The 26,855-nt window shown below is 43.1% G+C and overlaps 1 protein-coding gene across 6 annotated transcripts in view; it reads left to right on the plus strand.

Moving 5' to 3' along the window:
• Nucleotides 1-26,855, plus strand: part of LOC135708135 (calmodulin-binding transcription activator 1-like) — a 592,813-nt gene that overhangs the window by 553,474 nt on the left and 12,484 nt on the right. For 5 of the 6 annotated variants that reach the window (XM_065230091.1, XM_065230092.1, XM_065230094.1 and 2 more), the window contains exons 7-22: nucleotides 1,977-2,112; nucleotides 2,189-2,405; nucleotides 2,464-2,756; nucleotides 2,954-3,844; nucleotides 18,915-19,947; nucleotides 20,029-20,234; nucleotides 22,702-22,971; nucleotides 23,031-23,794; nucleotides 23,854-23,979; nucleotides 24,039-24,307; nucleotides 24,604-24,879; nucleotides 25,558-25,625; nucleotides 25,689-25,858; nucleotides 25,925-26,127; nucleotides 26,183-26,615; nucleotides 26,685-26,759. In XM_065230091.1, coding sequence (XP_065086163.1) covers nucleotides 1,977-2,112; nucleotides 2,189-2,405; nucleotides 2,464-2,756; nucleotides 2,954-3,844; nucleotides 18,915-19,947; nucleotides 20,029-20,234; nucleotides 22,702-22,971; nucleotides 23,031-23,794; nucleotides 23,854-23,979; nucleotides 24,039-24,307; nucleotides 24,604-24,879; nucleotides 25,558-25,625; nucleotides 25,689-25,858; nucleotides 25,925-26,127; nucleotides 26,183-26,615; nucleotides 26,685-26,759 — 5,430 coding nt within the window. The remainder of the gene's footprint in view (nucleotides 1-1,976; nucleotides 2,113-2,188; nucleotides 2,406-2,463; nucleotides 2,757-2,953; nucleotides 3,845-18,914; nucleotides 19,948-20,028; nucleotides 20,235-22,701; nucleotides 22,972-23,030; nucleotides 23,795-23,853; nucleotides 23,980-24,038; nucleotides 24,308-24,603; nucleotides 24,880-25,557; nucleotides 25,626-25,688; nucleotides 25,859-25,924; nucleotides 26,128-26,182; nucleotides 26,616-26,684; nucleotides 26,760-26,855) is intronic. The other variant, XM_065230097.1, reaches the window with a different exon arrangement.

The following is a 26,855-nucleotide window of genomic DNA, read 5'->3' on the forward strand; positions in this document are numbered from 1 at the left end:
AGTGTGTTTATTCAAATCATACTATACGCTGACTAGATTTCACTCAAGTTCAGTGTAAGACGACTTAAGTTTTCATTTTATTTAATGCACTAAAACATTATTATCATTATCATTATTATTTACCAACCATATCTACCACAATGAGGAGTGACGGAACTGCAGTGAGGGGAAAACTTACTTTCCATTATGCACTTTAGAACGTGTATGAATGTGTTTTAAAGCATCAACCAAGAGCCACCAACAGACTAGAAGGATGGCACAATAGGTGGAAGACAGTGTCAAATCAAGCTGGTTTCTACCAGACGATTGAAAGTTTGCAAAAGGAGTAAAAATTACTGAGGGAGAACCAATGAATGTCCTTCAAGGAATTCAGGCTCTAAAGCGGAATCCGAAGAAAGTAGAGAAGGACACTAGGTTTTTTGGATTAGTTAGTATTTTTTCTCCTAGATTATCTACTTGGCATTGCTCTTGTTTAAAAAATATTAGTTTTATTTTTATTATGGTTTAATTGTTCAAGTCAATAATGTGTATAAGTAAATAAATAATAAAAAAAAAACAAACAATAATCTTGTAATGACAACATTAAAACAAAAACTTTCATATCGAATGTATTGTCCTAAATGTTGGAACTTTGAATTCATTGACTGTTTTTGCATCGACCTTTCAATTTATTGAATATAGCGGAAATTGCTCTAATGTTGGCCTATGGATCTAAGAATAGTCCCATCACTAAAAATCTGTTATCTGTTACAATCTTAAACTTGAAAAACAACCCATTAGAAACTGAATCCAAATATATACTCCAGTTGTCTCCCCCTAGATTCTACCTCGATATGAATCAAGGATAACCCCAACTAATCTGATCTTAACCATAAATTCACATCCCTCCTAGTATAACTTCCAAACACAAGCACCAGCAGCACTAAGTCAAACCAAATCACCCGGTGTTAAATACAACTTGGTAAAACGGAAAACAAAATAATTAACTCCCAGAACCGGTGCCTTCCTCACATGCATGCACGCACCTTCAATTGCGCCGGCCGTTGTTACACTTCTCTCGAAAGTATTGCCTCACATATGGATTTGTGCACGCTTTAAAATAATAATATAGTTGTCGGCTTGGGAAAACAAACTTTTCCCCCGCCCCTTCCCACCCTAGTTGGAAATAGTTGCCGTGCCTCCAGTAGTGCTCGTCGTGGTTAAGCTGCTGCCTTCTACCGGAAATAAATTATGATATGCGAAATGAGACGGTCGTCGTCGTCGTCGTCGGCCCCAGGAATTTCTTCATCGGCGTGTATTGCTAGGAACGCGCGTAGTTGGCACCATATTCATACACGCGTGTTCAGCGCGAAAAGTGGCTCTCACATACACACAAACACACTCAAACACACGCAGACACGAGAGGCGTGAAATTATCCTCTAATTAATTCTCGGAAAGCTTGTTTCGCCGGTCTCCGCCCAGCCAACCAACCAACCAACGGCTGGAGTCCTGGGAGTTTTATGTGCGTCGGTTTCGACCGAGCTCAAATTGGCGCGGGAAGTGAATTTGTAGGAAGTTTGAAATAATTTGCAACCTGAGAACCGCCAGTGGCTAGGTGGTGTGAAAAATTCTTGTTATTGCTTGAGGGAAATTGCGGCGCTAATTGGGCGTTTGAAGGAATTTTCCACGCGTCAATGGAGGTGGACCATTGGCACCTGTTGGTTAGTTTGAGAATCGGGGCAAATGTTTGCAATCACCTTCCGGAAATGATTGACGTCACATGACTTGTTGCACCTTGAAACCTGTTTTACACATGCACCTTCCGGTGCAAAAAAAAACAGCGAGCTTTGTTCTTAATAAGGGCTTGTTCTTTATTCAGCGACATTTCGTCGTTTATTCTTGCTAAATCCGAAATTTAAAATGCAATCTCTTAGAACAAAACCACGGATCGTCAATTATTCAACTGCCTTTCTTTTGTTGCAAATTTAATTTCCAGGCCAAAAAGTGGTTCGATGTTGCTCTACTCACGAAAGAAGGTTCGCTACCGGCGCGACGGCTATTGTTGGAAAAAGCGAAAAGATGGCAAGACAACCCGCGAAGACCACATGAAGCTTAAGGTGCAAGGCACTGAGGTAAGTTCATCGTTTCCCTCTCAACCCCAACAATGGGAACCTTGTAACTGACCTGTCCCATTATCTGATTCGCTAGTGCATTTACGGTTGCTACGTGCATTCGGCCATCCTACCAACCTTCCACCGGCGGTGCTATTGGCTGCTTCAAAATCCAGACATTGTCCTCGTCCACTATCTGAACGTCCCCTATCCGGACGACAACAAGATGGCGGTCATCACTCCGAACCTGGCCCTTTGGGGCGACAAGAAGGAGTGGACCAAAGAGGAACTGGTCAGTCAACTCAAACCGATGTGTAAGTATCCTTAACCCATCCGCCTGGATTAATAGCGGCTATTTCACTGATGGGACAGTTTTTCCGGCAGTTTTCAGCGAAGACGAACCGGATGCGACGAACGAGATCGAGATTTCCACGGCCGAAACGGTGGAAGCGATCGTGAGTCAGCTGATGGAGAAGCAACGAATGGCACGGCAGTCGGCCCTGGTGAAGCAGCTCGAGTGTGGTTGTCCGGATGCGAACTGTGTCGATGGGAAGAGTTGTTCCCATCCGATGAGGAGGATCAGTGCGGCCAAAAGTGAACTGGGCAAACGGCCCGATGGAGGACATCTCGCGGGAACGGCGCCGAACGTGTTGATTGGATCGAGGGTGAGTATTCCCCAACCTCTCAGACTGTTAATTCAAATTTACAATCTAAAGCAACCACCTCAGTAATCACCATCAATCGTCTTCAATTTAGCACCAATCAACAGCTCCATAAGATAAATCCCAATCTTCTACATTGACCGCAAAATCTCAATCTAAATCTTCCCCCATCTTTCTACCTCCCACGCCACCCCTTACAGATGTATCCCCGTTGGATCGACAGTCGGCGTGCACGGGAAGCACAACTCCAACAGTCCCACGGCAATAGTCTCCTGGACGGCAACACCAACGGCAACCGATCCTCCATCGCACCGAAGGACAACACTTCGATACATTTCCAAGTCATTCCTACCTCTCAGCAACTGAACCACTCCAACAGCAACAGCAACAACAATCCAAATTCAATTAGAACAATTGCTGGCAATCACCCTCATCATCAGCAGCAGTCTTCGTCGGTAGTGGTCAGCAGCAGTAGTAGTAATTTAACCCTCACCCAGCATCTCAACTCGTTGAACAACAATAACAGTAACTCACAATTAACAAGTGTCAGTAGTCATATTACAAACGGACTGGTGGCCAGTGCCCAGCATTTGGCTGCGGCCCAGCAGCAGCAGCATCGGAGTCATATGATCATCGCTAGCAATAATTCGTCGTCCTCACCTTCGTCCGCGGCTTCCGGCAATAGCAGCAATAGCAGCGGTTCCGCGGCCAACAATCAATTAACCGCGAGCCATCCTAATAACGGTCGCGACCCCAGCATAAATCTCACGGCTAATGGCGAGAATCATATATCAATGCTTGGCCATCATCACCCACAGTCGTCGTCAGCGAGGGGTTCAGGTGGGGTACCGTCGTCGTCGTCGTCGTCGTCAAGCGATGGTGTCAATCAGAGGCCATCATCACAACAGCAGCAGCAGCAACAGCAGCAGCAGCATCAGCGACAGGAGGATGGGGGTAGCAATAGCAATAATAATGGTGTTGGCGGTGGCCATCATAATCACATTACGGTTAATAATGGTGCGGTTAGCAGTGCGTCAATGGTCAACTCGAGTGGGGGTGGAACGCCCTCACTGGTGCTGAGCTTGTCACAGGTGAGTGGGGGTAAAAATGTGATTGATGAAGTGCTAGTAGGTCGGTCGAGTTAGACTAGATGCATTTATGTCACATGGAAAATGAAAATGTATCACAGTTTTGTATGAACGTTGAAGAAAGCATTGTTTATTTTATCTTAAATCCGTCCGATCTCTGCTTAATAATAATGGAATTAAATTTTTTTTTGGGCGTCTGTCCATGATTTCCATAAAGCTCTCTTTGGGGACGTGCACTAATTACGTTACCCCTCCTCCTCTTTCCATCATAACATTTTGTAAGTTTTTGATTAACCCCCCTTCCCTTCCCAACAAATTTTACTAAGATTTTCCAATTTACCAGGTTTAAACTAGAGCTGGGACTTCAACTATACAATTATTTCAGTTTTCATAATAAAAATACTTTCAGACAAATGCAATATCGTTCTTTCTACTGCCCAATATTGGAATAAAATAAATTTAGAAAGCGTTGAGAAGGTTATCAAGCGGATAGTAACTATGTGGATATTCGGATATCCTGATATCCGGAAATCCGGATAGTGAAATTTCAAATTTATTCTCCCTTTAACAGTTTTCTTTTTTACTGTTCTAAATATTTCTAGATAGAGCTGGAATTAGGGCGTAACAGCTTTTGTAAACAATGACTTCTATCGATGATTTCTCGGAAGGCATGGTTCTCCCTGACAAATCGACTTCACCATCGAGTAAAGGAAGACTTCTCCTACCCGATAGATATGTTGGTTTGTGTAGGCATGCCTTGAATACCGAGAAATGAATAAGAGAAGTCATTGCTTACAAAGGCTGTTACGCCCTAATTCCAGCTCTATCTAGATTTGTCAAAAAGTTGGTTTTTAGGTGCTTATGTGACCTGATGTGGAATGATAGATCTGTTAATTGCCTAAATTTACAAAATTGAAAAATAAAAATATCCGGATCCCGTGTCTCAGCACTAGTTTAAACATTTAGTTAAAAAATTATTGATGGGGTTGTGTACAAGACACGACCGCATGGTTGACGTAGACTACATTATGCTGTTCAGTGAACTTCTCATGCTTTTTATAGATATTGATTTAAAATACAGTAGAAGAAACCTATTATATCGGTCCTATGTAAATATTTTGTAATTTATACCGACTTTTCGGACACATTTGCTATTCTTTTTTTAAACTCTTTATGTTTTCCAAATTCAAAACAAATTACATTTCATTTTAACCTAGGTGCTCCAAATACTATAGTAACTTACCAACCTTAATTGTTATGATATATATCTAAGTGTTTTTACATTGTTCCTGCCTTGGAAATTCAGTATTTTAAACAGATTTTTTAACCTGCATGTCAGTATAACAATTGAAATCTTAAAACTAAAAACTAAAACTAAATCTTATCTAAGTATAAAGGGAATTAATCGTTGCAATTGAGGATTGCAACGATTTTTGTCTGAAATTATTAATTATTTTGTTGGACATTTGTTCTAAAGTCTCAACATTCGAAATTCTATGTACTTCGGTAGTACTGTAGCAGGGTGGCAACTTCAAAATCATTTTCAGAACTTTGTTCTGAATCCTTTGAAGTGCTTTTTTCCTGGAAATGCAACAATTAGACCATATTGGTACAGCGTAAAGCATGGCTGGTCTAAACACTTGTTTAAATATTAGAAGTTTATTCGTCAGGCAAAGTTTGGATTTCCTGTTTATAAGAGGATACAAACATTTTAAACATATTTGTTACATTTGGCTTGAATGCCCTCAATGTGATCTTTAAAAGTTAATTTTTGGTCAAGTATTAATCCAAGATATTTCACTTGGTTTGACCAGGAAATTGGAACTCCGTTCAAAGTGACTTTGTGACTACTACTAGGTTTCAAAAACGAAGCTCTAGGCTTATGTGGAAATATTATAAGTTGAGTTTTGGAAGCGTTGGGAGAAATCTTCCATTTTTGTAAATATCTAAACTTTTCTGCAGTCTGCTGCAAATAACACGAAGACTTCTTCCTTTAGCGGAAATGCCTGTGTCATCAGCGAACAAAGATTTGTGGCAACCCTGAGGCAAATCAGGGAGTTCCGAAGTGAAAATGTTATTCAAACAATATAGGTCCAAGAATGCTACCCTGAAGGACTCCTGCTCTACCAGGTAGTCGTTCAAATTTGGAATTTTGATGATTTACCTGCAGAGTTCTGTCAGTTAAATAATTTTGAACTAATTTCATAATGTACAGTGGAAAATTAAACTTTTTCAATTTAGCAATCAAACCTTCATGCCAAACACTGTCGAATGCTTTTTCTATGTCTAGAAGAGCAACTCCAGTTGAGTGGCCTCAGATTTGTTTGAACGAATTAAATTGGTAACTCTTAAGAGTTGATGAGTAGTTGAATGCCCATGGCGAAATCCAAACTGCTCATCTGCAAAAATTGAGTTCGTATTGATGTGAAGCATCATTCTATTTAAAATTATCTTTTCAAAAAGTTTACTTATTGAAGAAAGCAAACTTATTGGACGGTAGCTAGAAGCTTCAGCTGAATTTTTATCCGGCTTCAAAATTGGAACAACTTTTGCATTTTTCCATTTATCAGGAAAGTATGCCAAATGGAAACATCTGTTAAATAATTTTACCAAGAAAGACAAGGTACTCTCTGGGAGTTTTTTGATGAGGATATAGAAAATTCCATCATCACCTGGAGCTTTCATATTTTGAAACTTTTTAGTTAAAGATCTTACTTCGTCCAAATCAGTCCCCCAGGAAGCATCAAAAATATATTCCCGAGAGAAAATATTCAGATAACCCCGAGCAACCTGATTCTCAATAGGACTTGTAAGACCCAAACTGAAATTATAGGAGTTTTTGGAATTGCTAAGCAAGTTTCTGAGCTTTTCCGAATTTGTGATCAAAATTTTACCACCTTCTCCAAGCGCTGGAATAGTCTTTTGAGGTTTTTTTTTTCAAAAATCTTGTGAGTTTCCAGAAGGGTTTGGAACTCGGGTCTAATTTCGACACATTATTTTCAAAATTTTTGTTCCTCAGGGCAGAGAATTGGGTTTTAATTTGTTTTTGCAAATCCCACCAAATAATTTTCATGGCAGGAACGCGTGTTCTTTGATATTGTCTCCTACGGACATTTTTAAGACGGATCAAGAGTTGAAGATCGTCGTCTATTATAATTGAATCGAATTCAACCTCGCATTTTGGTACTGAGGCAGGTCTTGCTTCAACTATAGAAGTAGTCGGAGATTCAAAAGGAATGTTTGGATCGAAGCTTTATTCCATAAATGTTCGATACTGCTCCCAATCAGCTCTATGGTAATTGAAAGTAGAGCTGTTGGGATAAGACATTATTTCTAGTAATATTTCAAAAGTTACTGGAAGGTGATCAGAACCGAAGTCAGCATGGGTTACCAATTGGCTACAAAGTTGATATGAATCAGTTAAGACCAAATCAATAGTTGAGGGATTTCTTGCTGAAGAAAAGCATGTTGGGCTGTTTGGATATTGAATAGTGTAATAACCTGCAGAAAAATCATTTTCAGAATAATACCATTGGTATTGCTTTGAGCATTATTCCATGAGCGGTGTTTTGCATTAAAATCACCAATAATGAAGAATTTAAACCTATATAAGGATAAGTTGCTGAAGGTCACTTTTGAAGAAATTCTTTTGCTGGCATACGCATTGGAATGGCAAATAGGCGGTAAACGTAAGTTGTTCAAACTTTGTTTCGACCGAAACTCCCAAAGTTTCAAAAACTTTGGTTTCAAATGAAGAAAGAATATTGTGTTTGATTCGTCTATGAATAATGATGGCAACGCCACCACAGGGTCCATCAAGACGATCATTTCTATAAATTAAATAATTTGAGTCGTTCCTAACCTTATGGTCAGGTTTAAGGAACGTTTCAGTTATAACGGAAATATGCACGTTATGAACTCTCAAAAAGTTAAATAGCTCATCTTCATTATCTTTAAGCGATCGAGCATTCCAATTTAAAATATTCAATGATTTAAAATCCATTACTGAATTTCAAAGTCATGACAATATTGTTCGCAAATTTTACTCCAGTTTGAATAGCATCAAACATGGAGTTAGATTTAAGCATATCTGTAATCATGTCAATTAATGATTTCTGTAAAAATTCCATTTTAGGAGCAGTAATGTCTCCTAAGTCAAAATTTTCAAAATTTCCGTTAGAACGTTGGTTAGTATTTTGATTTCTACCCGTGCAATAGCCGCATAGGTAGCTCCACTAACTCGCTGAACATTGTTAGCAGCGAGGGGAGTAGGTATAGATGAAGAATTTGAAGCAGGAGTGATATTTGTACCTACGGGTAGGAATGTAGAATTTGTTCCTCGCTGACCGTTGTTAACAGCAGAGGAATTTGTACCATTTCGGGAACGTGGAGCATTTCCTACCTGTACCTTAGAACAAGATTGTAGGATCGCTTTGAGAGTCTTACATTCCCAAAAATTGGATTTGTTGTTTTCACCACAATTTGAACATTTAAATTTCTTAGGATCTTCTTTCACAGGACAGTCGTCCTTTGCGTGAGAGGAATCACCACAATTCATGCATTTAGCTGGCATGTAGCAATTTTTAGTTCCGTGACCCCATCCCTGGCACTTACGGCACTGAGTGAGGTTTTGGAAATTTCCTCCAGTCTTCCTGAAGTGTTCCCACTTCACTCGAACATGGAGCATAAGGCTAGCTTTTTCTAAGGCCTTAAGGTTGTTTAGTTCACTAGACTTGAAGTGAACTAAATAAAAATCATTAGAAATCCCGTTGCGCGAATCGCCAGGACGGGATTTCATTTTCATTTTGATTACTTGGAGTGGCACAACTCCAAGTAATTTTGCCAGTTCATCTTTGATCTGATCCAGGAATTCACCACTGGGCAGTCCTTTCATGACAACCTTGAACACACGTTCGGTTTTGGTGTCGTAAGTAAAAAAAATGTGCTGCTTCTCAGTAAGATACTTGAGAAGACATTTAAATCCGTCCAAGGTTTCAGCCAATACACGGCATTCACCCCGACGTCCAATTTGTAGTGAAAACTTAACTTTCACGAAGCTCAAAAGTTCCATGCGAAGAGCATGGAAATCGGAAGTGGTTACCACAATAGATGGAAGGTTTTCCTTCTTGGCATTAAACCGGGAAGGTTTACTAGAATTTTTCCTGGATGATGGATCATTCTCATCATCCGTGAGCAAATCGAATTGATTGCTCAAATTAATTTCATCAGAAGGGGGATCAAGAGTTTGCCATTTTCTTTTGCGCTTAGTAAATTTTTATCCAAATCGACTTCCAAGCAGATTACTATAAGAATCTGAGGGATCGAAGAGGAATTTTCCAAATCGATATCCAAGAAGGATTACCTCGGGTAGGGTCCAAACAAGTATCGAAGAGGAATAAGAGTCAAACAAGGTTGAAAATTTACAGGTATATTGAGTACTGAAAAGTGCTGTTTAAATTTGTTGTAGCTTTAGGTAGTAGTGACACTTCCTTCAGCAAAAAGCAAAAAGATCCGCACGGAAAGAGAGCACGATACGGACTGAATTTGCTATTCTAATTTTTCCAAATATACTAGACACTTTAAAATTTCGTAGTTCACTTAAAACTATTGTTCTCCTGCTGGGGCTAGGATCGCTTGACTACTTTCGATTTCTACTCGTTTGCTGCTCATACGGGTGTGGCCTTGACTAAGATTTGAAACTGCTAATCACTGGAATGATTACAATCTGCTGCTCGTAGTTGATCGCTGCTGGTGCATTTTCGTCTTCTTTACTGGTGCATCACATTGTCGGCAGAATTTGATAGGTAAGTGAGAACAAAACATGGAGTATCATAATGAGAGAGAGAAGGATTAGTATTTTCCATTTAATTCCACTACTTTATTTGCTTATCCTTGACAGATACGCGTATTTCGTCTACAATGTGCAGACTTCTTCAGTGTCTTGTACTAATACTCGAGTATTAGTACAAGACAATGAAGAAGTCTGCACATTGTAGACGAAATACGCGTATCTGTCAAGGATAAGCAAATAAAGTAGTGGAATTAAATGGAAAATACTAATCCTTCTCTCTCTCATTATACAGGTATTCCACTAAGATGCCCACATTCATCAGGATGGAGTATCATGGTAAAGTGCAGTATAAAACTGGAACAACTTACCTGGCAGGCCACGTTGGGCTGCCTTATGGTTTTCCGCATCGAATAAGCTGCCTGCCAGGGTTGCTCGTTCGATCATGATCCCCGGACGACGACGTGTTTCTGATGTTTTCGACCGTTTGTTTGCAGATTTGGTAGATTGACGATCGCTGAACGTTTCGGTATTTTGATATACTTAGTGATTTGGTAAACTGTATCTTTCTTTCTGGACTGATCGTTGATTTTCTTTGACCGTGGATTCCAACAGGTGAATTTCTGGATTGCCTGTTACGACGACATTGCTATTACGACGACGTTGCTACAACGTGAACTTCGTGGATGGAACGAATTTTTCAGCGACCCTTGCGACTGGACTGAATGGACGGATCTAACCCGGTAGTTCGATCGGTGGTGGTGTCGACTGTAACAGATGAGCGGGTGCTAATTAAGATGAATTTATGTAGCGATAAACGACTTGCCTGGAGCGGAGGCCCTCATGGCCTCTGCGGACGCCCTCTGGCGCCGATGATTTCGTCGGCAAATTTCGCTCTTGACTGCGCAGATTTGATATGGCTCCACGATGTTATGACGGTTCGGACAAACTGGCCTAGTTCAGAGTTGGTTGGAAATGCTAACATGAAGCTTTAGTGTGATAATTTATTAGCTAGAAACTGATCTTTAGAAGAGGGTAGGTGGATAGTTACGATAGAGTACGGCAGTATGAAAATTGAATAGAAGTTTGAAAATGAGCGAAGGGCCATTAATGCGACAGTTTTTAAAGTTAGACGCACATCTTTTGCCTAACCCGTACGATGTACGCGGAGACTTGAAGTATGTCTTCAAGTCTACAGACAAAAAATGTACGTCCTCCTTTTGCTCATAAACTGACTGCGGCTGTGGAATAGTCTAAGCGACGTTTCATCACTACATAAAGCTACACGTTGCGAGAGCATTTCCAGACAATGGTGTGTTATAATGCAATTCTTCTTTACCCAACTATTGTGTTGCTCCTCTCGTCATGACCAACGCAACAACCACCCTACTGCCTTCTCTTTGAGATGACCAAGTTGGTCTAGAACTATTCCACAGCCACAGTCAGTTTATGAGCAAAAGGAGAACGCACATTTTTTACCTGTAGACTTGAATACATACTTCAAGTCTCCGCGTACATCGTACGGGTTAGGCAAAAGATGTGCGTCTAACTTTAAAAACTGTCGCATTAATGGCCCTTCGCTCATTTTCAAACTTCTATTCAATTTTCATACTGCCGTACTCTAACGGAACTATCCACCTAACCTCTTCTAAAGATCATTCTCTAGCTAATAAATTATCACACTAAAGCTTCATGTTAGCATTTCCAACCAACTCTGAAAATCGTAAAATCGTATGAAGTAACATAAAAACACTTTGAATGGCCTAGTTCGTTAACGGCCATTACGTTGAGCCAGGGGTAGAATTGTACTTCTCCTTCCCCGGTATGCAGACGATGTTTAGATGTACCTCGAAAGTGTCAAACGGAACAGGATTTAGCTTGAATTAAACGAAGCACTGCCGCACAGTGTAGGCACTCAGCGCAGCTGCAATTTCCTTAGAATTGGACAAGAATTGACAAACCTAAGATGCATCAGGCATGCGACAAGGATCCACCACTGGACAACATAGATTACCTTATCTGGTCAAAGACAACTCGATGTCAGCGTGCAACGCTTGATCGTCCAGACATAATGGGAAATGGGAGGATCATGACTGTGAAAAAGAAAGTCGGAAAACTTTTTGAAAATTCAAGAAATAGGGGAAATGGCTCTAATGGTGGCCTTTGGATCTAAGATTGGGCCCATCGCTAAAAATGTGCTATTTATCAATTTTATCTAGATGAACGCTTTATTGGGACGGTACCAATGGATATTTTTGGTTTCTATTGAAAATTTAGTCGATTGCTGAATTTATATATGGGCCGACATAGATTAACTGGTGTGCAGAGGCCTCTTAGCCTCCGACGTTGGAGGAGTCCTGGTTCTCCTCAGCCAGTGAAGCAAATTTGTTTCGGATCGGTAGGATCCATCCGTTCAAAATTACTCGGTGATAGCTACCATCATTGGTTCGTACTGTCACGACTTGAACATTCCCATGGTTATTTCAGCCGGGAGGCAGCTAAAAACTTCAACGGGTTCCGGACCAGATGGCATACCGTCTTAGTCCTCAAACGCTGCCTGGTTGCTCTCGCGACACCTCTAGCCAACGTTTTCAATCTCTCCTTGATGTCTGGGGTTTTCCCAGCTTGCTGGAAAGAGTCTTTCGTGTTCCCAATCAACAAGAAAGACTGCAAAAGGACTGTTTCAAACTACAGTGGAATAGCTGTTAATTGCTACCGCCAAACATTTTGAGTTGATTATACTCGAAAAATTGGTTCAAAGTTTTGCACACTGTATCTCGACGGATCCTCCCTTAGCTCAGTCGGTAAAGGCGCAGCTACAAAGCAAGACCATGCTGGAGATGACTGGGTTTGATTCCCGGTCCGGTCTAGGAATTTTTCGGGTTGGAAAATTTCTCGACTCCCTGGACATAGAGTATGATTGTACTTGCCACACAATTATACTAATGCAAACATGGTAGCAGGCATCGAAAGCTCTCAATTAATAACTGTGGAATTGCATCTAGAACACTAAGTTGAGAGCACGCAATAAGCTAATATGCCATAAACAATAAGCTTGAAATGCGAAGAAGAAGAAGAAGAAGAAGATCTCGACGGATCAGCATGACTTCATGCCTAAGCGTTCCACGACGACCAATTTAGTTACGTTCACTTCGTTCATCATTCATGAATTAGAACGTGGCGATCAAGTAGATGCCATCAACACAGAGCTCTCCGCAGCATTTGACAAAATGAACCATGACATTGCGTTGGCTAAATACGACAGGATAGGTGTTCACGATGGCCTGCTTACTTGGCTCTACTCCTACCTGACTGGTCGAAACATGTCTGTCAAGATTGGAGACTATGTTTCTTCATCCTTCTCCGTGACATCCGGCGTTCCCCAAAGTAGTCATCTTGGGCCATTTCTGTTTCTGTTGTACTTGAATGACGTCAATACCATCCTGAAAAGCCTTAAACTATCCTATGCAGACGACTTGGAACTCTACTTCGTGATAAAAGAACCTAGTGATACCATTTTCTTACAGCAACAATTGGAAGTCTTCGCGACTATCATGTTGCATACGTAGTATCCAAAGCTTCCTCACAACTCGGGTTCATATTCCGCTTCGCCAAAAAATTCAAATATGTATACTGCCTATAAGCATTATACTGTTCGTTGGTGCGACCTAGTTTGGAGTAGTCGACGGTCGTGTGATCGAAGCTATTCAACGGAAGTTCATCCGGTATGCTTTAAGGCATTTTCGCTGGAATGACCCTAGAAATCTGCCTAGCTATGAAAGCCGTTGTATGCTTATCAACTTAGAGCTTTTGGATGCGAGACGTAACGTAGCAATGGCGAGCTTCGTCGGTGATCTTCTTCAGGGAAACATTGACTGTTCTACACTGCTGAGTAGTATCGACATCTATACCCGCCGCCGTAATCTACGATCGCATGCTTTCCTGAACAACCGCCTCTCACGAGCCAACTACGGATGGAATGAGCCCATTCGGAGGATGTGTTGCATCTTTAACAGATGCTACAATGTATTTGACTTCAATGTTTCCGTTTTAGAAGTAAGTGCAATTTTAAGAGTATTTTATGTTAATTTATCTGGAATAAGTAAAACTGTCATTTTGGGGTGAATATTTTACCTGTTGACCATTACATAAATAAATAAATAAATAAATAAATTCCCATCTGTTCCTGCGTGTATTTTGGCTACACATTGGCGCGGCCACTTGAGTGGCGAACGATTCTCCTCCTTCAGACTACACCTCTACTGAACGCGTGCTCGGAGTATACTGGAAACCGGATGAAGATGTCTTCGCGTACTGAGGGTTGTCATGAGCCTGTGTGATCCGGCTGGACTGCTAAGCTTTTTCCTCATCCATGGCAAGATACTGATCCAGGATCTGTGGAGAGCAAAGACGGAATGGGATGAACTGATTCCACAGCAGCTGCGCGAGAAGTGGATACGGTGGACGGATTTGTTTCGCTATCTGAATCAGATTAGCATTCAGCGCTGCTACTTTCCTCAGCATTCGGTCAAGGACATTATTTCATTGCAGTTGCACGTATACGTTGACGCGAGTGAAGAAGCCTACGCGTGCGTTGGATATCTGCGGGTCGTGTTTCCTGAAGGGATTCAAGTAGCGCTGGTTGGAGGAAAATCAAGGCATATTCTGTCCCCCGGCTGGAACTGATGGTCGCAGTGATTGGAGTACGTTTTGCCAAAACCATACTCAACGGGCATTCTTTGGGGATTGAGAAAGTAGTCCTTTGGAGCGACTCGAAGACGGTGTTAGCCTGGATAAACTCGGACCATCGAAACTATCGGCAGCTCGTCGCATGTAGAGTCGGAGAGATCCTGTCTAAATCGAAGGCGGAGCAGTGGCGCTGGGTATCCACGAAGAAAAATGTTGCGGATGAAATGGGGTAAGGGCCCCTGTTTGTCCCCTAACAGCCGTAGGTTTCGTGGAGAGGACGAGTTTGCATTCAGCCAACGAGACGACCGACCGTGCCCGAGCTGAGACCGCGGCACAACTCGTGAAGTGGGAGCGTTTTTCATCATGGATGCGTTTAGTTCGAGCGGTAGCTTACGTTCATCGATGGTCTCCTCGTTTGGTGTCCGTGAGGTGTCCATAGCAGCGAGAGCCGTTTTCACCGACCGTACTCATGTGAGGCGCCCGAGGGTGGATTGAACACCCACTTTGTGTTTGCGTTAGTGAACGTCTCGGCGAGCTGGAGGTCAATTTTGTCCATCTCCTGCTTCAGCTCGTTGCTCGATCCCACAAAGTTTTTTCCCCTATCGCTGCGAATCTCAACGGGTGCGCCTCTCGCCCGATGAAGCGCCTGATTGTTATCTTACAGGACTCAGCTGAAAGTGCATGAACAACATCAAGATGAACAGCTCGAGTGGTCATACACGTGAATAGTGCGACCCACCGCTTAACGTTACTACGGTTCACTCTCACGGCGATCGATCCAAAATAGTCAACTCCCACGAATGGAAATGGACGCACGTATGCCTGCAGCCTGGCCGCATGAAGTGGAGCCATGCGGGGTATCGCTGGAACTGATATCTCCACCTTGCACACCGTGCACTCCTTAGCCACCCTGCGCACGAACCACCGCAGTTAGGGATTTGAAAATTATGTCTCAACTCGATTACGGCGGTATTACCATTTGCATGAAGGTAGTTTCTGTGATACCATTCGACTAGCAGATGCGTAACCGGGTGCTCCTTCGGCAGAATTACTGGAAACTTCGTGTCGTATGAAGCGAACGTTGCAGCTGCGATCCTGCTGTCTGAATGGATGACTCCAGACTTGTCCAAATATGGTGACAACTTACGAATCGTGCTAATCTTCTCCAGCCGAACCTGTTGGTTTGTCCGCCTGCCCTTAGTTTACAAAAGCGTCACCACTTCGTCAGGATACTGCTCGTATTGGATCCAACGGAAATCGTTGACTCGGCCTGGCTCAGCTCCTGCTGCGAAAGCGGTCCATCCAGCCGCGACTCTTTGTTCACCGTCCACTGTAAATACTGCGAGCAACGTAGGCAACGCTGCCAACGCTGCTGGAGGTAGAAAGCGTGGTGACAACGTACAACACTTTGGAGACGGTGCAGCAAGAAGCTTTGACACCAAACCATTTTCTCATGATGAGCTCGAACGGTGTGATACAGACCCCAAAGACACTGGCGGACCCGAAACTTGCCTGCAGGAACGATTGGAATCTGTGCCGAACCATGGTCGCCAGTTCTGGCGCCGGTGGGTGCGGGAATACCTTCCGACTATCGCACGTCGAACAAAGTGGTTTGAGGAGACGAAGCCGATCGCGCTCGGGGACTTGGTCATCATCGTGGAGAAGAAGATTCGTAACGGATGGAGTCGAGGACAAGTTGCCAAGATCATCATAGGGCGCGCTGGACGAGTTCGTGATGCTGTAGTGCAAACCGCTGACGGGATGGTCCACAGGTCAGTTGCGAAGTTGGCACGGCTGGAGTGAGTAAAGTAGGACCAGAGTTACCTAACCTGCCTTGCGGGTCGGGGAACTTTTACGGTGTTTCGCGCCAACCCCTTACAACCAATTCCTCAGTTGGACACCCCTCGGATGAAACCCGCTGAACGACGACCAAGATGACAGCTGAAACTATCGTTGTATGAGACTTTTAAGACGTCAGAAGGGATAAGGTCTTGCGCTCGGAAGTACAAAATCCACATGTGCTCAAAAGACTCTTCGAAAGAGAACTCCATCGCCCAACACTGGAACTGCAGCCAGGCGAGGTTTCGGAAGAACATTCCCTCGTCGTTGAATCTGATCTCCTATCGCTTGTGATGCACCATAGTCATCTCCAACCCGCTGAAAGGGAAAGCAGGGAGTGACTCGCTTTGAAGGCTATTTGCGGTTGTTCGATTCACAAGATGATTTCTCCAACGAGTGAGTGCTGGCCGCTTTGCGCGTTTCTGGTTTCCAGAACTTAATAAGCTGATTCTGATTTTCAGCTGAACAGCAAACGTAGGTCAGAGAGACTCGTCTGCATTCCGCATTGTCTGGAATTCGTCCGGAAGCTATCCAGCCAAACACCGTGTTCTGCATATTAGGTCCATCATTCGTCGCTTTCTGTCGCTCGTTGCAAAGCAGGTATCAAGATTATCAAGTCGATTGAACCAGGTTCGTAGAAGCGCGGGTCAGCGAGGAACATCGACTGATGGATATTCCATTGCGATGGATCGATGGCGGCAGTTGGTAACGATACAGTCAGCGTTGGCAGAATATGAAACTTCATCTCTTCGGCATACTGCGATATATGGCTGGACCTGGGACCTACTAGAGCAGTAACTGCTGTGGTAGATATTGAATGGGATGGTCCAATTCCTTGGACCGTCAGATGTGAGAAGCGTTCTCGGAACTTCAGTTTGTTCGAGAAGCTTTTGGTCATTAAACAGTGCTGAGAACACGAGTCGAGCAAAGCCCGTGCTAGCATCGAATTCCCAAATCGATCTTGGATTTTGACAAGCGCCGTTGGTTTTTTTGGGAGTGATAGGAAGTGTAACGAGGTCTTGGTTAGTGATGGCTTGTTCAGTGACTGATTGTGTGTGCGAGTTGGTAGAGCTAGCAGTGTTGGTGGTTTGTGTCTGTGGGCATACTCCTCGCTCGCATGACCTGGCGTAATGCCCAGGGTTAAGGCAATTCCGGCACAATTTCCTTTTCTTAACCGCTTCATTACTCTCAGCAACCTTCATTCACAAGAATGCCGCACAATGAAATGCAGAATGCTACGTCTCGTTACAGAAAGGGCATCCTTTAGCGGATGTGCCGACGGTATGGCAGATTGCTGGCTTCGATGAACGATTCGCTGATTGATCTTCGCGGTTGAAGTAGGTACAATGATTGCGAAGAAAATTGATCATAATCTTGTACGTAGGAACATCCTTGCAATTATGGTGAGTCTCCCAGTTGCTCAAGGCAGCAGAATCCTGGCGACTGCATACCATGTGCGCCAAGATAGTACTCCACTCTGATGTCTTCTTACCTATCTTTTCCAGCATTTGAAGGTTTTTCTCGTACTCGCTTATGAGATGGTAGAGCCCGTCGTAGCTCTCCTTTCTGAGTCCTTCCACTGCAAAAAGTGCGTCGATGTGTGCTTTCACGATTAGTTTCTTATTCTCGTAGTGGGTTTACAATGATTCCCACGCTACAGTGTAGTTTGCAGCGGAGAGCTCTACTGAATGGATCTCCTGCAGCGCTTCTTCAGATAGAGATGAACGCAGATAGTTGAACTTATCTATCTCTATCAGCTGGGTATTGGAGTCAATGAGGCTACGAAAACTATCACGGAAGGGGACCCATTCTTGAATGTTTCCGCTGAACGTCGGAAACCTGATCTCCGGTAGTTTGACTTTCGGGAAGCCACTTGCTGATGATCTATTTGCTGTCAAATCTCGAGATGCAGATTTTTTATCCTTCATCGAAAGTAGCATTTTATGATGACGCAATACACAGTTGTGTTATCCTTATCGGTATACATACGGTACTTTTAATATTGAACAAGATTTTATCAGAATATTCTCATCAAGGTTGCAAAAACTCATTTCAGCTTAAACAATGTTTTTCTGAATTATGAAATATTTAGACGCTATGATCATATTTTGTATTGGTAAAATTCAAAAAGGGGTTCAAAGAATGTGTTTGACAATACATCCGCGTTCACATGTAAAGCATTAATCATGAAACTCAAACTCATCACAGTTTGTTTAGAATTGTAGCTGGTGAGTTTTCTTAGCTTGATATTCGTAGCTTTGTAATATCATCCGCAATGGCTTCCTTGTTAATTTTTGCCTACGAAAATCAAGAATCTTAGGCATGCGTGAGATTTGACTTTGACGTAGGATTACGTCTTTCGGCAACATATTGGGGGTGTAATTTCAAAAAACCAAAATCGACCGCGTTACGAAAAGGGGTTAGGTTTTGACCACTTATAATTCTGTCAATAGCGGATGGATTTAAATTCTAAACAAGCCAATCGATTGGAAATTTTTCTACGATTATTGATACCGAGTACGTAATCCTACGTCAAATCTCGGTCGTGTCTTGAATACAACCTCTTACTTTTCTTTATATTTTCCCAACACTGATAGCCAAAATATCATTATCAATGTGTATCATTAAAATCATGATCACTAGTTTTACACAGAGTTTAAAATTCATAAAGAAAGACCCTTGTAAAATTTGAACTGTGATAACCGTTAGTCAAATTTGTCGCTTGACATACTCAAATTCCCCTTCATTTCCTTTCAGCTCCAAGGCAACCCGGGCAGCCTCCTGATCCTAAATGGCCAACAGCAATCTTTCGTCTGCCACCCGTCCCAGCAACAGCAGCAGCAACAACAACAACAACAACAACACCATCTTCAGCAACACAAATCCCTGGCCGATGGTTCCAAAAATGGCACCGGAAGCAGCAGTAGCAGTAGCGGTGGTGGCGGCAGCAACGCCACCAGTGCCAACAGCAGTATCAAAATGGAAAACTCACCGTCCGATGGATCGCAGCACAGCAGTGGTCTCATTCCGAAGCAGGAAATCATGGATTCGTCTTCGTCGCCATCGCTGATGGGTGGTCATCAGGGCCATCACCAATCGGGCATCGGGGGCGGCTCGACGAAGCAGTACGAAAGTATGTTCGGAGGTTATTCGGTGAGGCACAGTCCGGGTGGAAATCGTCACCATGACAACTTGCCGTTCTTCAACGAAACGCTGGACTTGTCGCAGGAGGATATCCAGAAGACGCTGAGCGCCAATATGCCACTGGGACATGTCCATGGGGGAGGAGCGGTTGGCAATGCAGGACCGTCGGGAGCTCAGACGGATGATGCAATGAATGGGGAGATCAATCCGATGGATTTCATCGAGAATTGTGGTGAGAGTCACGATCCGGTGGACGACGATGTGTTTGTCAATTTGGATGCGTTCGATATGTTGGTTGAGTTTCCGGAACTAGAACTAGACGCGAAGAGTGCATTTTTGAACGGTAGTGAAACGGGAACGGACGCAGGAGGGGAGATCAACGATGGGGCTAGTCATTTGAGTCACTTCAAACTGTCGGCCGATAGTGGGATCGTGGTAGGGAACGAGCTGACGTCGTCGCATCATCACCATGCAAACGTGTCGTCGATTACCGACTTCAGTCCGGAGTGGGCCTACCCGGAGGGTGGAATTAAGGTGCTAGTTACGGGGCCGTGGAGTGCCGCCTCGTCCTATACAGTATTATTCGATTCGTTTCCGGTGCCGACGACACTGGTCCAGAGTGGAGTGCTGAGGTGCTACTGTCCCGGTAAGTACGGGGGCTGGTGGTGTGGGATCTGATGGGAGTGGTGAGAGGGTTCTGACCTGCTTGCTTCGTTTATCTTTGCAGCGCATGAGGTGGGAGTCGTAACGTTGCAGGTCGCCAGCGATGGCTATGTGATATCGAATGCGGTCAACTTCGAGTATAAATCTCCGCCCAAGTTCGAAACGAAGTGCGAAGGCAACGGAAACGACATGTTGTACAAGTTCAACCTGCTGACGCGGCTGGAGTCCATCGACGAGAAGCTGCAGATTAAGGTCGAACCGGGAGAGCTGGTAAGTTTGTCTCTGCATACGTGAGTTTGTTAGGAACATGGTTTAGCGGAGCACCACTTTACGTCCCTGGAAGCCATGCAACATTTGAACTAGTGTTGCAGCGAACATTCGGCCGGTTACAGTCTCAACATTTCGCGCAAACACCTTGTTGGCCACTTGTTAGGTGGGGATTGGCCGAATGTCAAATAAATTTTTGGTGTGAACGCCGATAGGGGAAATGACGGCTTCGGCATGACAGACTATTTTCGGCAACCCAAATTGAAACACTATTTTCACTGGATTTTCTTACGAAAACACTTCGCTGAATGCATGCAAACGATTCTTTATGCTTTCAGCTTCAATTTGACTATACTTTTACCCAAGGTTGCAAAGACTCATTTCAGCTAAAATAATGTTTTTCGGAATAATAAAACCAAAAGATGGTATGATGGCATGTTTTACTTGTAACTTACAAGAAGAGGTTACAAAGTATGCGTTGGAAACATAAAACCTGTAAATTTTGCTTTCTATGAGTCACAATCAGCGATTTGCTTATCGCTGAGTGAGTGAGTGAGTGAGTGAGTGAGTTTGTGAAAAATCGCTGATTGTGACTCTCATGAAGTGAAATAAACAGGTTTAATATGTCAAACACATTCTTTGCAACCTCTTCTTGTATCCTACCAATTCAAAATTTGATCATGGCATCTAATTATTTCATAATTTAGAAAAACATTGTTTTAGCTGAAATGAGTCTTTGCAACCTTGCTTTTACCACTGAGAAAAAGCAATCTAGCAGGGTTTTCTTGAAATGAAACACACGCACTATAAATTGTAGCTGATTTCGAGTTGCCGATAATAGAACAGCAGATTTACATGCAGTTCAAATGGAACGGTTGCCGAAGAAAAACTGGTTGCCGACAATACTCGCTCTCACTAGAGAAGATTGGAGCTTTGTAAAAGCGTTTCAAAACAGTTTTTGACAATTATTTCGACTGAAATTGTTTGAGCAGCTGGCAGCAAAAGATTGTAAACAAACCAATACTGCATATGTGTGCGTTCCTTAAAGAAAAATGCTATAGAAAGATGGTCGCTGCTTAGGTTGCCGAGAATACGTAAATTCCCCTAGTACTTTTCGGTGCATCACTAATTTGGATTCGATGCTTGCTTTTCTGCACTGAGTGATATTTTCAGCTTCATGCATTGAGTAGATGAGTAATTCTCATTGAAACCAGGCCGCCATTGACACATGGTCTTTAAATATTTAAATAAATCCGGTGGATTGGTCGAATCTGATGAAAACATGAGATTCCCACTATCCTTAGCTCAAATTAATGGACCCCGGGGCCTTACAGTTTTCAAAAAAGTTTAATTTCTAGCTGACATATTTATCATGTTAAATCTTTGAAATTTCATATGAAACCCTAATGCAATCAACACGTTATTATGAAAAGGAAGAATAAAGATTTCATTTAGAATGAAAATTTGTTAGAAGGCCATCTTAGAATTGGATTTTATCAGAAAAAAATATATTTTTCCTTATGTTTACAACCACCGATTTTGATTCTGAGGTCACCATCTGAAAACTGAGAAAAAATGCTATCAGATGTCTTCAACAGATTAGGTGAGGAATGAGATTAACAATATGAAATAACCTGCTTTGACATTGATGCGTGGAAAATTGTAAACCTCAAAATAGAAAAATGGTTGTTTCATAGTGTTAATGTAATTGCTCACCTAATCTGTTGAGTGTATCTGATAGCATTTTTTCTCAGCCCAAGTAACAGTTTTGGTTTTATGAGGGTTCTGTAGACCATGATTTAGACTTGTAAAATGCTATAAAACCGCGATAAAATCTGCAACGTTAGCTTTCAGATGGTTACCAGAATCAAAATCGTTGATTGCGAACATAGTGAAAAATACGTTTCTCGGATACAATCCAATATGGCGGCCAAATTCAAGATGGCCGCCAAAAAAATATCCATTCCGAATGAAAGCCATATCTTTCGTCTTTATAATAATGTGTTTTTTTCTGGAGGGTTCCATATTCAACTTCAAAGATTTAACTTGATAAATATGTCAAGAATTGCTAGAAATTCACCTTTTTTGAAAACTGTAAGGCCCTTTGGCGAGCGAGGGGTCCATTAATTTGAGCTAAAGAAAGTGGAAATCTATTTTTGTTTTGATCAATTTCTATCAAACAAGCGAATGTATTTAAATATATAAAGACCATGTGTCAATAGCGGCCTGGTTTCAACGAAAATTACTCAGATCATCAATTATCCATGAAAATGCGGAGTGGCGATACAGGTAATATGAGCAATACCAAAGTAACACAATTATGTTGAGTAAACTACTATACAATCAACACCAGTCATACAACTGTAATAGAACATGTTATGCTTGGGTAGCTTCCGTGAACTGTGTTCTTAAGAAGTGGCCTAATTTGGATGATTTAATCAGGAATTATGCTGAATCTCATTCCTTTCAGCCCGAAGATTCGATGCTCTTCAAGCAAACCAACTTCGAAGACCGTCTGGTGAGTTACTGTCAGTCGTTGACGGCCAAGATGTGGCGATCGGTAACACCGGGATCCTGGCTTGGAAAGCACCGGGGAATGACTCTGCTTCATCTGGCATCGGCTTTGGGCTACGCCAAGCTGGTCCGCACCATGCTGACCTGGAAAACGGAAAATTCCAACGTCATTCTCGAGGCCGAAATAGATGCGCTCAGTCAAGATCAGGAGGGATTCACACCTTTGGTAAGTCGGGGAGCTAGTTGTCCAGATCTTGTGCAAGACTGAAATTTGTGTTCTTCCAGATGTGGGCTTGCTCCCGCGGTCACATCGAAACGGCGATCGTCCTGTACAAATGGAATCAGAACGCACTGAACGTCAAGAACAGCGTTCAGCAAACTCCATTGGAGGTGGCCAAGAATCGAGGTTTCACCGGCCTAGTGGCAGAACTGGAGAAACACGAACTCCAACGACTCCAGAAAAAGAAATCACAAACAACAACCAGCTCTTCGATGCCCACGCTGGCATCCATCACGTCATCCTGTTCCACTTCTTCCACATCTACTTTATCTACTTTGGCTTCCAGCGCTTCAGCTGATTCTTCGTCTGTTCCTTCTTCTGCTTCCTTAACGAATCCTTCCACAACTCTAGCTAACAGTAGCGGTAGTCGCAGAGATAGTAACAGATCTGCTACAGCTGAAACGGCTAACGAGCATAGCAATAACGATAACGACGGTAACAATCATCCGGACGTCAGTCCGGAGCATAACTTCATCAACGATCTGTTCAACTACAATGACGCCCTGAACAGTAGCAACAGTGACAGCTGCAGTAACGACAACTTTGCTCTCTCGTCTTCGTACAATCCGTCACTTTCACCGGCGGCCATGTCGCCGTACAGCGATATGAAGGGATCCGGACAGGTCGGGTCTTCATCAACGGCAACGCTGCACTACGCACTGGAGAACAACAACTCCAATCCGATGCTATCGAATGCCCTATCTCCGAACTCGGATAGTAACCGTAGTCACGATGGGGTGTTCCTGCGGCCAGGAGCGGTGTTTTCCAGGTAGGTTTCGGAGGTCTTAAAGTTTCCGAACTGATTTACGAACACGTTTTCATTCACAGTGGTCAAAGTCCACCCGGTGCTCGACTGTCCAAGCGATCATCGATCGACAGTGGAATCAACATGGAGACTAGATCTTCACTGAGCAAAAGTGGCAAGTCTCTACGAGATGTTCAACGGTTGAACAGGTAAGATGGGCTCAAAGAATTCCTCGTTTCAACATCTCATCCGATTCTGCGATTTCCAGAACCGATCGTAGCATGTCCCTCCCGCTGGCGTCCGGCTCTGCCGGTGGCCATTTATCTCCTTTCGGAGGGTCGTCCAACAACGGAGGAGGTAACTCCAACGGGAAGATGTCTTCTTCCTCCGGAGGAGGTGGAGCTTCCAACAGCTCAGACTCGGACAATTTTTCGCTTTCGTTGAACGATCGTACCACGGAGTCCTCCTCGCAGGGATCCAGCAATCTGAGTAACACATCTCTACTTTCACCGCTGCGCAAAATGGACTTTTCCCTGTGTAAGTACTTCTTATTCCGAAAAAGAAAAAGGTGAATCACATTCTATATTATGACTGCCTTGATCAAAAAAAACTAGCTTGATACAGAACATGCTTATTTGAGCACCACTTTGAAAGCCAAGTAGCCAAACAAACAGAGTTTACTCTTTGACACTTGAACATGATGAATTTTTCGTTTTTACAATTTTTCCACAATACTTAGTAGAAGCTTTTTTGCCTTTTTTCGATACAAAATTATTGCATATTTGCGAATACGTTACATTACAACAACATTAAAATTAAACCACCACATAAAGGTGAAGTCTCGGCGGCGGACGGCAGCCCCATGTGCGAGGACACCGACTCGCTGCAGGAGGATGAACGACACTCATCATCGAATGCTTCGTCGTCGGCTGCGGCGGCAGTGGCGGAAGCCCTGATCGGATCCGTTTCGTCCTTCGGGCATGGGCAGGGCCACGGGATGCACCATCTGCTGCATCACGGGTCGCAGCTGCTCCATCATATCAATCACCAGGACGATGGCGGCGGCGAGGTGGCCTCCGTCGGCGGGGGTAGTGGTGGGACCGGAGTAGGTTAGTTTCCAGTGAAAACCGTGATTAAGTTTTGTGTTTGATTTTGTTTTCTTCTGTTTTGTTTTCTTTTTTGAGTTTCTTCTTTCTAAATGTACCTTCTGTCTCTTTGGAATCCTGTCCCATATCCACTAGCGTCTCTATGTGTTAGTGTTAGTTTCTTCTGTGTTGGTGTCTCTAAGTTGTTTCATTTTGTTTGTATCTTATGTGTTTTTCTTTTACTTTTCATTGTTTAGTTTATTGTTGTAGTACTGTAAATATCGGTGTCCCAGTGTAAATAGGTTTGAACAACAGAATCTATATAGTCAAAAGGAAGCAGATGAAAAATATCAAATTCGTAATTTTTCATTCGGGATATATTTGGTAGAAACTACTAAAACAAGAAAAAAAAACTACCTTTTAATGAGTCGCTTCAGAGCTTTCCGTAGTGTACTTCTTTATAGAGAGAGTAAAATATATGTAATACGCCAACAAACGGTAAGTACGCTTGCTTGCATGTCAGTGCTTTTCAATTCTGCTTCCGCTAGCTAGTAGTTGATAGTTGGAATTTTACCGGACAGATAAATGTAAGTCACTATTTCAGTATCATTCTCCATATTCTAACTGTTATTGGTGTTTTAGGTTCAACATAGTAATGAACAGTAATTTTTAACAATTCCAATTCTCTCTATTCCTTTGTAGGGGAATCCGATGCCAAGGTGCTAACGCTTGCAGAACAGATTATCGCAGCGATGCCGGAACGAATAAAGGTAGTTTCTAACCCCATTTGATATTCTTAAAAACCGATCACAACTTATTTTCCAACCCCGCAGAACGAATCGGAGGAAATCATGTCCCTGGGCAGTCCAATGCCGGAAACCCTAAGCGAAGACACATCCGGGATGAGCATCCTGACGGATTCCTTTATGGAACCGCTGCTCGATTCTCTGCCTCCGTCTCAGTTCGAAGAATTCAATTTTGAATTCAGCGATCACAACTATAGGTTTGTCAACACTAAAAAAAATCAACCGTAAAACAATTATTCCTAACACTAAACGACCAACTACAGGTACCATGACGTTGGAACACCCTGCTCCAGCCTAAGTCCTGCATCGTCCGGGCCTCTGCAGTCACCTGCCAGCTACTCCATTCCACAGGATCCCCCGGTAGGCTCTCCGAGCCCACCGCCCACTACACAGGATTTCACCGAATTCCTGCAGACAACCAACTCGAATCCATTCGAAAAGGATTTCTCCAATCTCAAACTAACTGGTGAGAGCCCGCATTCGACGGGATAAATTCCTATATTAAACCCTAATAATTTCAGATCGCGAACAACGTGAACTATACGAAGCGGCCAAGTGCATCCAGAAGGCATACCGCTCGTACAAGGGCCGCAAAAGCCGCATGGAGGAACAGGACAAGGAGCGGTCGGCGGCCGTCGTGATTCAGAACTACTACCGTCGGTACAAACAGTACGCCTACTACCGGCAGATGACCCAGGCGGCGGTCATCATCCAGAATGGCTACCGGTCGTACTGCGAGAACAAGCGATTCAAGAAATCTCAATCCAACCATCCAACCGGTCACATGGGAGGGGACAGCGCCGAGGAGGCAGCCTCCTCGTCACAGTGTATACAGAATTACTATAAGAATTTCAAGAATGAACAAAAGCAGCAGCAGTCGCCACAGCAGCACCAGCAACAGCAGAACAATCATCAGGGTTCGTCCAAGGAACCGAGCCCGTCCGGTCCTCTGAAGTGAGTTGGCTGCCATTGATTCGGGCAGAGCAGGGCGATTCAGTTGACGACATTTGCTTGCTTTTTCAGACGAACTTACTCGCAACGAACTCAGAATCAAGCGGCCAGGAAAATTCAGCAATTTATGAGACAATCGAAAAATAAGTGAGTACATATTGTGATTTACCAAAATGTTACCATTTAATGTTCAACGACTTCCAATCAATTTGAAATCACCACGTGGTTCACGCGCGCGTGTGG

The sequence above is a fragment of the Ochlerotatus camptorhynchus genome, unplaced genomic scaffold (genome assembly GCF_037179485.1).
Source record: "Ochlerotatus camptorhynchus isolate MF236.1 unplaced genomic scaffold, CSIRO-AGI_Acam_v1.1 ptg000328l, whole genome shotgun sequence".
Lineage (NCBI taxonomy): Eukaryota > Metazoa > Arthropoda > Insecta > Diptera > Culicidae > Ochlerotatus > Ochlerotatus camptorhynchus.